We start from the raw sequence: 14,987 nt of genomic DNA, 5'->3' as shown, positions 1-14,987 counted from the left end.
TGAGTGAGGCTGGTCTGTAACTCTTGATCTTCCTGCCTTGACCTCTCAGGTATATGGCAGGCATTTACCATCACACCTGGCATCTGTTCATGTGTGTGTGTGTGTGTGTGTGTGTGTGTGTGCATATTCATGTGTGAGAGGTTGTTTGTGTGTGTGTGCACTTGTTAAGTGAGCACTGCACCACCAGGCAATGTCTGCATCACCAGGAATGTTATGTTGGTTTCCTTAATACTGATTTTTAACATTTTACATATTTTATTAATTCCTCAATAATTCATATAATGCATTTTGATCATATTTACATTAGCTCCTTCCAGATCCACCTGCCTAATTTTGTGTCTTTTTTTTTTTTAATTAACTCACACTCACAAGGTCCAATTTGTGTTGCTCATGTAACCATCAGTGTGGGGTCATCCACTGGAGCACAGTCAACACAATAAGGGTCAGACCCTTAAATGAAACTGACTCGTCCTCCCCCAGAAGCCGTTAGCTGTCAACAGCACTTCAGCGAGGGATGGGGCTTGTACGCTCCTCCATGCTCCATGCTAGACACTGATGGCTTGACCACGTGCAGGTCTTGTGCTGGCCAACACAGCTGCTGTGAGCTCATGAGTGCAGCAGGCCCGTCATGTCCACAAGACACTGTTTCCTTCCAGTCCTCCCACCCTGACCCAAGGAGTCATTTTTATACACACTTTCCATTTTCTTCTCTATCCTAACCCTCAAGGAACCTCCCCAGAGCCCTCTCTGCTCTCTACTGCACGTCAACAGGAAACGAGCACAATTCTAGGAGCAGTAAAGCACACAGAGGAAACTGGAGGTGCAAATATCTTCCTGTCCCAAGTCAGACCACTTCCAGCTGTCATTACTGACAGTGTGCCTGAATTCAGAAGACAAGCGTAGGATCTTCATCTTTCATTCTCAAGAAAAGCCAAAGTTTATATAAAGAGGATGATTTTCCTGGCATTTAAAAGAAAACCCCAGGGTAGGCAGCTGTAAATCTCAGCAGCTGTCTGTAGGAAAAGAACACAGAAGAGAAACAAAGAGGACATGCTTTTTAGTTAAGGCAGCCCAGGGGTCAGCCACATGGCAGAAAGAGGGGAGCTTTAGAGAAAGTAAGAGAGCCCAGAGAACCAGGAAAGCCTGCTTAGAACAGAGATACAAAATATGCTTTTCTGAGTAATTCGGAAGATCAGGCAGACTTAGGAAATGGCAGGGCTGTAGCTCTGTGTGGGAGGGGGAAAATGGCATTATCAGTTTCTGAAAACTAAAACAAATGTTTGCAATAAAAATTAACACATGCTGGGTAGTGGTGATGTCCGCTTTTAATCCCAGCACTTGGGAGGCAGAAGCAGGTGGATCTCTGAGTCCGAGGCCAGACTGGTCTACAGAGTGAGTTCCACCAGGACAGCCATGGCTACACAAAAAAACCCTGTTTCAAAAAACAAAACAAAACAAAAACTAAAAAATAAAAATAGAAAAATATTTCTTCAACAAAGTTGCATATAAAGAAGAATCGTTACTGGAAAATGTTAATAAATAAAAAAATTACAATTATAGCATGTCTTTGTTAAAATGGAAAGTACAACTCAACTACATAAAACTTCAACACTGACATTTAAAGATATGTTACTACTAATAATTTGCTAATGTGATAAAAAAAAAATGAGTAGTGGAGGTAATGGTGGCTATTATCATCCCATAAAAAATAAAATTTCTGTCTACTTTAAAAGTATATTTATTCAAAGGTGGCATGGTAGCTCACCTCTGTAATAACAGTGCTCAGAAGACAGGAGGCTCACAACTAGTTTGAGAAGAGCTTGGGTTATATGGTGACTTTGAGGCCACACTGGCTTACAGAGTAAGACCTTATCTCAAAAGGACAAAACCAGGAATGGGCGATAGCTTACTAGGTAAGATGCTTGCTATTGAAGCATGAAGACCCAAGTTCAAATCCCAAGAACCATGTAAAGCCATGTACAATAATGTACATCTGTATTCCCAATGCTCCTCAGGCAGAACATAAAGTAGCAAACAGTTAAAGACCTGGTTTCAAAAAAAAATGGAAAGAGAGGATGAACATTGAAATTGTCCTCTCTGGCCCCACATGTAAAATGTGCCCTAAATACAACTATATGCCACACACAGATACGTGAATATAACCTGTCCATCCCTAGGTAAGGCCAATCTTTTGTGTAAATCATTAATTCCAACCTATGAAGTTCAGACATTCAACATTTTTCTAAACCCATTTAAATCTGTCATTGCAAAACTGTGTTTCACTAAGTACTGAAACTCAAAAAACTCTACCCCTTAACCATGTCAGTTCTCAATATTACTAACTGGCTTGCTTATAACTATAAGACTCTTGGTTGTGCCCTGAAATAAAACTCCTCCAAAAAACAAAAAAAACTTCAGCAAAAATAAATTTTTATTCTAAAATCAGTAACAACAGTAAATATTTTATGTGCTTAATTTACAAACAAGAAAAACACACTTTGGCATTTCTTTCAAAGTTGTAATGTTTACTTACATATTCAGGCTTTAGTTTCTTATCGCCTCCTCTCACAGCCACCTTCTCTAGTTTGTCTATGATGGGCCCAATCATTTCCTCATCTTTCAGCTGCAGTTCTTCATGGATTATTTCTATGTCTCGGATGGGATCTACACTTCCTTCCACGTGCGTGATATCATCATCTTCAAAAGCACCTAGAATGAAGTACAGGGAACAATTTAATAAACAGATGATATTGAGGGTGACTGTAATGACAGGAAACAGAGTGGTGACCTGGATGGTGGGCGAACAGCTACAGCAGATCAATTATTCTTACCTCTTTTCAAGCAGGCCACGGCATTTCCCCCGTTTGGTAATATTTACCACACTAGCCACAGACACAGCAGTTTAAGAGTGTCAACATTTGAAAAACTGATACAGACAAGCAAAATTATTATCTTTATAGGAAAAAGAAATTTGATTCTAGAACTACTGGTTGCTTTCAGGTTTGGGACATAAAAGACACTGGAAGAGGCATGAAAGCCTGAAGTTCTAAGCTGCACTATTAGGGTTTCCAAGGGAAACCAGATTTGGGGGGGTGGGGGCTCAGATCATCTGGCAGACCTCTTCTCTGCTTCAATCTACTTTATCACTGTGGTTCTGACGGTGATTAGATAATGAAGCACTCAGACACACAATTTACACAGCAGCTAATTTCATCGGCCTGATTTGAGGGTATGGTTTTTAGGGGCTATCAAAGAAGCAGACGAAGGTGCATTTGTCATATATGAGTGACAACCATTCACACTATCTGAACAAAATGGTGCTGGCCCTTATTAGAAACACATGCTATTATCACATATTTAAAGTGCAGTTGAAGCCATAATTTCAAATTGCCAACTAGAAACATAAGGGTAAAACAACCAGATATTACTGAAGCATGTGTACTGACTTTATGCCCTTCTGAAGACATAATGTGGCAACATAATTCAACTGGGATTTACTCAAATTACCAGATAAGGAACCGTATCACAAAAAAATTGAATAAACACTATACAATATTATAAACAGAAAGCAGTGACACAGGTACAAAACAGTAAACATATTAATTTCATAAAAATCATCCATTTGATTATACTACATAAGAGGTATTTTCTAACACAGAGTGTCAATTATTTCCGACAGAGGTATTATAGGAATCATGAGTTAACTTGAATTTGATAAAGAAACAGCAAATACAGTTAATTTTTATGCAACATAGACTAGGACATTCTTGTTACAGGTTATAAAGAGTTCTAAAATGCAACTGTCTAGGAGTTTTAAAAGTCATCTTTAATACTAATGTAGATTGTTCAGTAGTAAGTCATATAGTATTTAAGCATTTTATTAAATATTTAAATTTAGGCATAAAACTGGTATAGTAGGTGATATCAGATCCATACGAACAAGATAAGGAAAAAAACACAAACTGGGTGTATTTCCTACTAGACATAACAAACACATAAGCCCCACCCCACAGGCACAATAGTATTTCTTGCTATGATTTACCCTACAAAAAGACAAGCAGAGCGAACTAAGCAGCCTGGCCAGTTACAGAGATAAGCAAGTCAGTCTGGGGTGCAGTGGAGTTGGTATGTTTCCTTGGCATGCAGGAAGCCCTGTTTTGGTTTCTTGCAGTGCTTAATCTGGGTGTAGAGGGACACACCTGTAAAGTCAGTGCTCAGGGGTAGAAACAAGAACAGCAGAGGTTCAAGGTCATGCCTGGCTAACCAGCGAACTCAAGGTCAATTCGGATTATGTGAAACCTTGTCAAAAAAGAAAGGGGGGAGAAAAAAATAACTAGATCTTCTGTGACACTCAGAGTGAAAAATATCCTGTACAACAATCTTTCTTTAGAGGCTAATGACTACAGTGATTCAACGACACACCTGAAAATACTAAGATCCCAAGCAGACAGTAGAAAGTTGCACGGCTCACAGTAGATGGCATTTTCCATTTTACCCCAGGACGAAGGAAAGGTTGAAAACTAAAGAGGTCGAGTTGGATATTCACAAATGTCATGCATGTTTCCTGACAATCTAAGGCCAGGATATTTACCAGACTGGGGAGTGGAAGTGGGGACAGGCAAGCAGGGGAAATAGAGAGTCTTGAAACAAAAATGTTATTAAAGGAAACATGTTAAGACTTCTGGGTAAGAATCTTTATGGTTGAATCCAATTTAGACCTAGGTTTAAAATGGAGTTTTATTGTATTTAATATCTTCAGTCTCCCCTGCCCTCCCTCCCCACAGAATTGGGCACAATATACAGCAAGAATGATTTCCTTTTTCTGGCTAATTACTGTAAGATCAAAATTGTGACCAAAATTTAGATCCTGTTTTGAAAATTAAACCCATTTACTATGTTTTAGAAAAAGAGTGGTTTATTTTTTTATAAAAAACTGTTTTTCGTGGAAAGCTGAAGTGAGACAAAACTGATAAAGATGCTTAAATTAACATTGTTCCTAGGCTTCTAACAGAATTTCAAACACCAGGTTCCTCTCCATTATCTGCTTGAATAAAATTCAGGGTTGTAATTAAGAAACTACCATTTAAATTTTCCTAATGCATTTAATGTAGGGTGTTGTTAAATACATGGCCACAGTCACTGGCCTCTATATAAATATAGCCAATTGTACAAGATATTTTCACTCAGAAGTTATTTCTTCTTTTCTTCCCTCCTGCCTTTCTTCCCATAAATGTTTGCTCCCAGAGACTGTGCCTTTGATTTATTGAGATCTTAAGTTATATGTCTCTCTCTCTCCTGTATTAGTACTTTCTTTATTTCAAGAACTCCTTCCCTCAAACATTTCAATAAATTTAAGGTTCTATATTAAATCAAATATGTCACTCATTTCAGGACATTAATTTCCCTCTAGTTACTACTTTCCTTCCTCCAGTTCATTGCCCAGCATTCTGAAAGTTCTGTCCATGACTGCTGAGACTCCATGTCTTCATCTCTGTAACTCAGACCATGTGCCTCCCCTACAGCTGGGAGCACAGGCTCTGGCCAGGAACCGAGGCAGCCGTGGATTCCTGGTTTTTGAGAAATGGAAGCTGAAGGTGTAAGTTTGAGGTTATCCTGGGCTATACACAAGGACCCTGTGGAAGGAAGAAAGGAGGGAAGGATGGACAGATGGCATGATTTGCTTTCACGATACTAAGTCAAATTGCTACTCCTCAGGACTGACTGCCCATGTCAGAGCACTGGAAGTCTTTCATTGTTCCTGTCTGAGCCCAGCCCCTTGTTTTCTGCTGTCTTTGTTAGCTTCTTCTCAGGCCCTTCTCTTCTGCCTGGGGTTGATGGCCTTTTCATGTTATTTTTGTTTTGCTGGTGCTTGAGAATGAATTCTCTGCTCACTTGACAGATAAATGTTCCGCACTCAGCTACACCAGCATCCCATACTTTGCTCTCTTACTGTTTACATCTGAGCTGTATTCAGTTCTTAGAATATTCTACAATGCTAAATGTTAGAAGAAAATGTCAACTTACATTTCAAATTAGTGCACTGAAAAGCATAAGCTTCACAGCAATATTTTACAAACCACGGCCATGGAAATACTATCCTAAACTGCATATCTAGGGCTTTCCTGTGCATAGAAGGATCCATGGTCTGGATGGACCTGTCTCCCTCTACCACTATACAATGCAGTAATAAAGAATTACTTGATATGCAAACTACCACCCTCAACACATGAACAAGCCACACTATGACTTGGTCATAATGCTCCCAACTGACAACGGTGTCCTTAAAAGTCTACCAACATTCCAAGTCTGTGAGAACTCTAAACAAAAACCAGAACAAGATTTTGTTCTTGTAAACTGTACAAAGTAGCTGGCAAAACTAACTACTGCGTTAAAAAAAGTATAAATGGAACAGTAAAAATGGACTAAAACCAACCAAACAAAAACAATACTAGGATCTTAGGTATAACCAAAAGCTTTTAAAATAGAAAGTTTATATAGGTAAAGAAGTTGAAGAAAGGCATGCTAAGTAACAGGGCAAACCACATTTAAAAAGTGAAAGCTGGGACTAGAGAGATGGCTCCGCAGTTAAGGGCACTCCTCATGACACCCACACGGCAGCTCACATCTGTCTGTAGCTCCTGTTCCAGAGCTTCTGACACCCTCACACAGACATACATGCAGGCTAAACACCAATGTACATAAAATAAAAGTAAATTATAGAAAGATGAACGCTGAAATGAACAATGCTCAGTGGAGAGAAGTTATACAAGAGGAATAGATCAGCATTTGTTTCTCAGATAGAGGCAGGCGACAGGAGATCACAGATATCGGGCTTAAGTGTGGGCCTCATTTGTGAGGCAGCAGGAAGCCAGCAATGGCTCTTACGCCAATGAGTGAAAAGTATAAAGAGCATTTTTAAAAGACTAACCAGAAGCAGGAAACAACTAAGCGGGAACTGCTGCCTACCACTGCACTCCAAATACTATGAGAATATCGCAATGGGATGTTAAGGGGAGATATAAAGTAGGATGAACAGCAACAACCACAGAAAACAACTCCAACTAGACAAAGACAGTAACAGGTAGATGGGAGGCAGAAAGAGAAGGTGGGAGATCAAGTCAAAGGATTTTCATATGCCTTATGTTAAAGCCAATACAGATAAATGTAAAAGCCCAAACCAAGTACAAAGCCAAAAGGTCTTACAGAACCAAACTGCAAACTTGCGAGGACAGCAGCTCTCAACCTGTGGGTTACAACCCCTTTGGCAAACCTCTACCTCCAAAGATAAACTACTTTACAATTCATGACAGTAGCAAAGTTACAGCTATGAAGCAGCAACAAAAATAATTTTATGGTTTGGGGTCACCACAACATGAGGAACTGTATTAAAGGGTCAAAGCATTAGGAAGGTTGAGAACTACTGCTCTAGGAAAAGGAATAAACACCACGCAAACATATAGTCATGTTCAATCAGCATCGAGACGCATATATATTGTCCTGTCCCCCTTACAATCAGTTTGTCTTTCCAGGGAAACAGCAAATGTTCTGAAAAACTCCATTCTCATTCATTCCTGCTAAAGCCACTGAAGAGTCAAGAAGCCACATTCTGAAGGCAGAAGATACATGGACATGAATACTTTATTTTTAAGGCAGCAGACAAAACAATGGGCTCATTGTGGTACTGTGGTCCTGTATTTGCGTACAGGCTTTTTTATTTATTATTATGTGTACATGGGTGAAGGCAGTGAACACACAGTGTCACCGCATGGAGCAGGTTCTCTCCTCAACCTTCACATGGTTTATTAGTCAATTGTTCCTTCCTGTGAGGCAACACCATGACCAAGACAGCTTACAGAAGGAAGGGGCTATTTGGCCATGGTTCCAGAAAGATGAGAGGCCCTCACCATCATGGCAGGGAAGCACGCATGGCAGGCATGGTGCATGGAGCAGCAAGCTCGGAGCTCACATCTTTTTTGTTTTGTTTTGTTTTTCAAGAGGGTTTCTCTGTGTAGCCCTGGCTGTCCTGGACTCGCTTTGTAGACTAGGCTGACCTCAAACTCAAAGAGATCTGCCTGCCTCTGCCTACTGAGTGCTGGGATCACAGGTGTGCACCACCACGCCTGGCTCAGAGCTCCCTTCTTAAAAACCACAAGCACATGGCTCAGAGGTTAAGAACACTCGCTGTTCTTCCAAAGGTCCTGAGTTCAATTCCCAGCAACCACATGGTAGCTCATAACCATCTATAGTAAGATCTGGTGTGCAGGCAGAATGTTGCATAGATAATAAATAAATCTTCAAAACACAAAAAACAAAAAACCCCACAAACACAAAGCAGAGTGAACAGGGAACAGCACCTGGCTTTTCAACTCTCAAAGCCTCCCTCTAGTGACATACTTTCTCCCACAAGGCCACACCTCTTAAACTTCCCCAAACTACCAACTTGGAACAAGTTCTCAAATGCCAGAGACGATGAGGGGCATTTCTCAGGTAAATTACCACACGTGGGTTCTGGAGAGCAAACACATCACCAGGCTTCCCAACAAGTGCTTTGAGCCACCTCACTGGCCAAGGCTTTGTTACTGTTTTGATCAGTTGTGGTAATCAATTCCAGGCCTTTACACGGGGCAAGAGCTCTACTACCGGACTGCATTACCAGCTTTCAGTTTGAACCTTTACCTTAGGGCCTTGGGCACAGTAGGCAAGCATCTACCATGCAGCCATAGCCCCAGCCTTTTAAAGCAGATTTTTCATTAAATGCAATGGTGGAAATCAAGTCAAGAATGTCATTTTCAAAGCTTTTATCTTTTCAGACTTCTAATCAAAACTTCAAAATTCCATGTATGTCAAACCTCCATTCACAACTCTATATTCTTTTCATTCTTTCTATCCTGGAACTCACTGTTACCCAGGCTGGATTTGAAACTGTCCCTCCTTAGCCTCCTGAGTAGCACAGGTAATACAAGGCAACTAGGTCCAGCGGTTTGCTACTCAGGCTTTTGTTACTGTTTGATGGTGGGAGGATCCCAGCAGAGACTCATGCCCTCCAGGGGGCAAGCGCTCTGAGACAGGTGCCCTAGTATGGGAAAGACTCTCACCACCTTTATGGCTTTAGTCACAAACACTGGAAACGCAAGCTACCATTTACTGTCCATAAAACAACACAATCAAAACGCTCCAGTGTATGGAAGAGGAGAGACAGCTGAGGGTGTGATGGTGAGCTATTCACTGCATATTCTAAATGGCCTGAGTTAGACGTGCAGTTTAAACCCCAGCTTAGAAGTACACTAACATTCTAGTCTTGAGCTATAAGGAGGACCCGCCTTGACAAGGAAACAGAATCTAATCCACAGCTGGACCTCAAACTTGTAATTCATATCTATGAATTAAAATACTACTCTAAGGTAAAAAGGAGGGAAAAGCATTTTACTGTTCTTTTTAAATTATTTTAAAAGTCCATTAATGGAGATGGAAAGAAAGCACAGGTAAAGTGCTTGCTGCTTGCACATGAGAGCCCGAGTCGGATTCCGGAGACTAAGGAGAAAGCTGGGCACGGCCGCACCTGCCTGCGACTAAGTGCAAGACAGGAAGGGAAGGGAGAGGAAATGGATGGCAGAGTCTGGCTGGCTAGCTAGTCTAACCAAAACCCACAAGCTCCAAGTTCAAGGCGAGATCCCACTTCAAAAACTAAGGTAGAGAGTGATTAAAAATAAAATCTGACATCAACCTCCAGCCTCCACATGGGAAAAACACGCATATACCACATGTGCATATGTACATTATGTATTAATAATAATAGACCATTTGCCTTAAGAATAACTGGGAACAAAGCTCATTTTAGAAAACACAAAGGAATAGAAAGATTAAATTTTTTTACATGTAATTTTAAGTCTTAAGCCTTCAAAGTGTAACGTAAATGAAAAGTTGTATCACTCAAATTATAATTGCTTCAGTTGGCTATATTCCTAATCTTTGAACAGGGTAATATTTTATAATCCGAAATATAAACTCTGGTAACAAACTGCTAACCATTTAACACAAAAGTATGACTGGAGCAGCATAACTGGGTTTGATGGATTGTACGTGGGCAAAATAACCAGCAAAGGAGATAGGACCCAGCTGGCACAGGGCCTGCCTACAATGCACAAAGCCCTGGGTTTGACCCAACAGCTCCTGAATATTTCATTTTTCAAGACAAAACCTATTACTTGAGATACTGCAAAAGAGTGTGTCCATGAAACACACACGCACACTCGCACACTTGCCTACAGGCTACGCTTCAGGTTAACGACTCTATATCGGAACAGGAAATAGAATGATGGGTAGCCAGAGTAAGCTACATTTGCCTTAGTTCTTTCTTCTTTCCCTTCTTCCTCTTCCAGCACAGGGAAAGGATCTAAAATCAAATGCTGGCAAGGAGGAAGAAAATTATCACTCTACTTTCACAGTCAAGAATGGATTTGAGCTCTGAAAATCTTGTTAGTGGGGATGGAGAGATGGCTCAGTAGTTAAGAGCACTGGCTCGGGTTTGGTCCCCAGCACCCACAGAGAGGCTCACGACCGTCTTGAACTTCAGTTCCAAGGGATCTGATGCCCTCTTTGACCTCTGAAGCACCAGGTGCTCACATGGCACACATACACACGTGCAAACAAAGCACTCAAACACATAAAATAAAGTAAGAAAAAAAATTAAAATGTCAGTAAACATGTGGATGACTTTGAGAGGCCAATAAATTATAAATGATTCACAGAAGGCTTTTGTACCAAGTACTTCATTAAGTTACATGGAAGCAATCAAGAACGCTGTAATTAAAATAATCCAGATCTTAAGACAAATAGTATGTAATATAAGACAGAATAATAAAGTGGGTCAGTTAAGTAAGTTCTGAGAAGCCTAAAAAGAAAAGAAAAGAAAAAAAAAACAACCTTGTTCATTATTTTCTAATTTTAATGATTCATTAAAATTAAAAATAATATACTTTTATCACTGACTCAAAGCTAAAATATTGGGTAAGAAAGATGAGATGAAAAGAAACAGACATAAAAACATGAATTCTGCTTATAGCCGTAAGCAAAAAAGCCTTTGACTGTGAGTGACATGAAGTTGAAATATTATAATCCTTAACACAGTTTTTTCAGATGTATACAACATCAGAAAAATTTTCCTAACAGTTACTAGTACTATTCTTATACCTTAGATAATTATACAATCATACCATTTAAGAAAACCTTAAAGTCACTTAAAAGTTATGACTTATAATTCAGAGTCAACACCTGTAGTTAATTATATTCAACCGCTCAAGAGTTCTACATTTTTAGTTGCTGCAACACATCAACTCTTTGCAAAGGAGAACACAGAACAGGGTTCTCCTCTCTACAAGATTAGAACACAGAATAGGGTTCTCCTCCCTACAAGATTAGAACACAGAACAGGGTTCTCCTCCCTACAAGATTAGAACACAGAACAGGGTTCTCCTCCCTACAAGATTAGAACACAGAACAGGATTCTCCTCTCTACAAGACTACCCTGGTCCTTCTACATTGCATGACAGATACTTCATATCTTTATTAAAATTGAGCATCACCTTACTTCCAATGGTGAGCTGCTTTTGTTTGACTTATCTCCTGAATAACCATCTTACTAGCTTCCTAACTTCTAAACACCTTCTTCTGCCGGTAGAAAAGCCTCTCGATGCCTTATCTTCTCCACCTGAAATCCTCAGCTCCAGCTAAACTCTGAAGCAGATTCCCCAAGTCCTGCCCGTTCCTCGGGTTTGTCCCTGTAGCTCCCTCCAGCCTATTTTTTAGCTTTCTTACATCCTGCTAAGCATTGAATATTTTTAACTGTTACATATTTCCAATTTAATAATTGGCCGCACTTTATTTTTTTCTCGATTTGATATCATCCTTCTTGCCCATTAACCAAACAGTCTTTGTAAATTCTACTTTATTTTAAAGAATATTTACCTTTTCAGGTCTGACTATTCTCGTGTCATTTATAATGAGTGTCCAATTGCTCTACTGTGATCATCAGTCTCCCAAGCCACAATTCAGGGCTGGTAGAGATTTCTCAAACTGGACTCCTCCACGTACGGCATGCAGGCAGAGGAACAAGGACCAATTTATTTTAAGAATGGACATAGATTGGTTTTCATGCAAGTTGGCAGGATCATTTAGACAGAAAGTATGTGAGCAAGTGAGAGAAATCACAAGACCACTTCTCGGGGGCAGACTTTATAATCTGGAAGATTATAACCTAGAACTACCGGTTAAGGAATTCAGAGGCATTATAAGGACTCTTCTGTGTCTGCTAATTCATGTATTTGGTATGCTTAGTCTTGGCTTCCTAGCAATGTTTGTTGAATATTTTAATGTGTACTGTGAAGTTTATCTTTTGCTGTTTAGCTTCTCTAAAAATCACAGTTCTCTGGGATTATTTACTTATTCTCAGTATGAATACTGCATAAAGAATCCATTCATTCATTGGGCCTCTTATTCATTATTTTATCTTATACTAAATTGTGTGTATATCAGCTCTGACCAAAGCACAGGTGTAAAATGGAAAGGCAGTAACACACAATCCTCAAGATCAGGCAGCTAGGAACAGGACCACATACTTAAATATAAAATGTGCATGTTCCACGTCATAAAAATAGAATGGACAAATTACCGTAGCAATTTAAATGAAGGGTGGGAACAGAGGAAATGCTGTCATGGAGACTTCATTTCAGTGAGACTGAGGTTCTGAAGGACACTGTGTGTGAACTGCTTTGGAAGAGGAAGAATATTTTTAGCAGAAGCATGAATGAAAGCATAGAAGATGAAGGATGGGAAGGCTGAGCTTCAAAGTGGGGTACTATGGCACCAACACCAGAAAATTTAACACTCAGACTTGCTGCTCAGTCCATTTACAGAACAGCAAGCAGTTCACATGAGCCCTTTATTCACTCTGCACTTCCTCCTTTTTTTTCATCCTAAGCCTGAAGTCCCCACCTCCTGTAGCCAGGTGGGACTTCCAGTGGAGGTAGGGGGACACCAAGCCTCCCATCACACCTTCCACCCAAAATCTGTCTTGTCTTTAAGAAGTATAGGGGTAAAGATGGAGCACAGATTGGGAGAATGGCAAACCAATGACTGGCCCAACTTGAGACCCATCCCATGGGAGAGAGCCAACCCCTGACACTATTAATGATATTGTGCTACGCTTGCAGACAGGAGCCTAGCATAACTGTCTCGTGAGAAGCTTCGTCCAGCAGCTGATAGAAACAGATGCAGAGACCCACAGCCAATAATAAGGCAGAACTAGGGGAGTCTTGTGGAAGAGTGTGGGAGGAAGGATTGGAAGAGCCAGAGAGATCAAGGACACCACAAGAAGACCTACAGAGTAAACTAACATGGGCCCATGGGGCTCACAGGGACTGAATCACCAGCCAAAGGGCACACACATGGGCTGGACCTAGGCCCCTACACATATGTAGAAGATGTGCAGCCTGGTCATCATCTGGGTGCCCTGGGTAGGGGCTGTCTCTGACTCTGTTGCCGCCTCTGGATCCCTTTCCCCTGGCTTAGCTACGTTGTCTGGCCTCAGTGGGAGAGGATGCACTTAGTCCTGCTGCCACACGAGGTGCCAGGGTGGGTTGGTACCTCTGGGGGCCCTCCCCTTCTCTGACAAGCAGAAGAAAAGAGAATGGGGGGAGTGGGGCATGAGGGTGGGACTGGGAGGAAAGGAAGGAGAAGGCTGGAATCAAGCTGTAAAGTGATTAAACAAATAAATGAAAAAAATAAGGATATTACTCCTTGGATGTATATAAAACTGATTTTTCTCAGAAGCCATATGTAGAATAACATATTTGTCCTGAGAATCATACTTAGGGCAGTATATTTAATAATCATTTTATTGTATTTTATTTAAAAGAAATCTCCGTAATTCTTTTATGAGTCAGAGATGGTCGAGAACTCTTAGATCTGAATTCTTCCAGGGTTGCCTTGCTGATGAGGGAAGCTACCCATTTTAAGGATGGATGTGACTTTTTTGTTTTCTTGTTTTTTCTGATTCTCATGTCTACCCCCTGAGTGTTGGAATGGTATGTGTGTCCCAACATAAAAATACACATCTTATAAGATATTTTTAAACAAATGTCTAGTGGACATAGGGTAGAGAGAGTACCACAAGCTCAAAAGCACTTCTCCAAGACAGGAAAGCTGCAACAGGGAAGCTTCCTTGGCTCTGAGCTCCCTCATGATCATGGACCTCAGAAAGGGACTCTAAGTGACCAAGAGCATGAGTAAGAGGAGGCACAGCTCACAGTCAGGTGTCTTACCAGTCATGACAACTTTCCTCGGGAAATGATCCAATTGGCAACATGCCAACCATGAAACCACACAAGTTTAAGAACGAATGGACCCTCAAGCTCACCAAAACAAAGGCAGGGACACACAGTGCCCAGAACGTGGAAAGAAGCTGAGCAATGTCTGAGCTGCCCTGAGCAAAACAGCTGCCAAGAAGAGCTCAGGCTCTTTCTCCTATGCATAACAAAGCCTTTACAGAAGAAAAACGCTGAATAAAATTAGTCTCTGCTCTCCAAGATACTCACAATCAAATAGGAAAGACAGATCAGCACATAATAAAGGTCACAAAGTAAACCTAGAATCAAAGAGACATGGGAGAACCAGTACCCACTACAAGCTCGTAGGACAGACAGTCAAGGCTGTAACCTGGAAAGCAAGTGTCATATAGACACAATTTAAAATTTAGATTCAGATTCTTGTAAAGGTTTTTATGGAAGTATAAATTATTTTTAATGCCATGTTTAAGTGTATTGATGCTGTGAGAATAAAGAAAATACTGCTTCCATTGAAGTTTGAAGCTGGTGCTTAAATGCTTGAAAAATGTAAACATGTAACCGCTATTAATAAATACCGCTATTAATAAAAAAATTGAAATTTAATTTTAAAAACAGCTGTTTATAGCCTTTATTCAAAATATCAAA

At 40.4% G+C, this 14,987-nt stretch overlaps 1 protein-coding gene across 1 annotated transcript in view; it reads right to left on the bottom strand.

Annotated features, from left to right (window-relative positions):
- Nucleotides 1-14,987, bottom strand: part of Ola1 (Obg like ATPase 1) — a 112,903-nt gene that overhangs the window by 52,487 nt on the left and 45,429 nt on the right. The window contains exon 5 of the mRNA XM_021654851.2: nt 2,534-2,709. Coding sequence (XP_021510526.1) covers nt 2,534-2,709 — 176 coding nt within the window. The remainder of the gene's footprint in view (nt 1-2,533; nt 2,710-14,987) is intronic.

Source organism: Meriones unguiculatus, chromosome 8 (assembly GCF_030254825.1).
Source record: "Meriones unguiculatus strain TT.TT164.6M chromosome 8, Bangor_MerUng_6.1, whole genome shotgun sequence".
In the NCBI taxonomy this organism is placed as follows: Eukaryota; Metazoa; Chordata; class Mammalia; order Rodentia; family Muridae; genus Meriones; species Meriones unguiculatus.
This window is presented reverse-complemented; position numbering and strand designations above follow the sequence as displayed.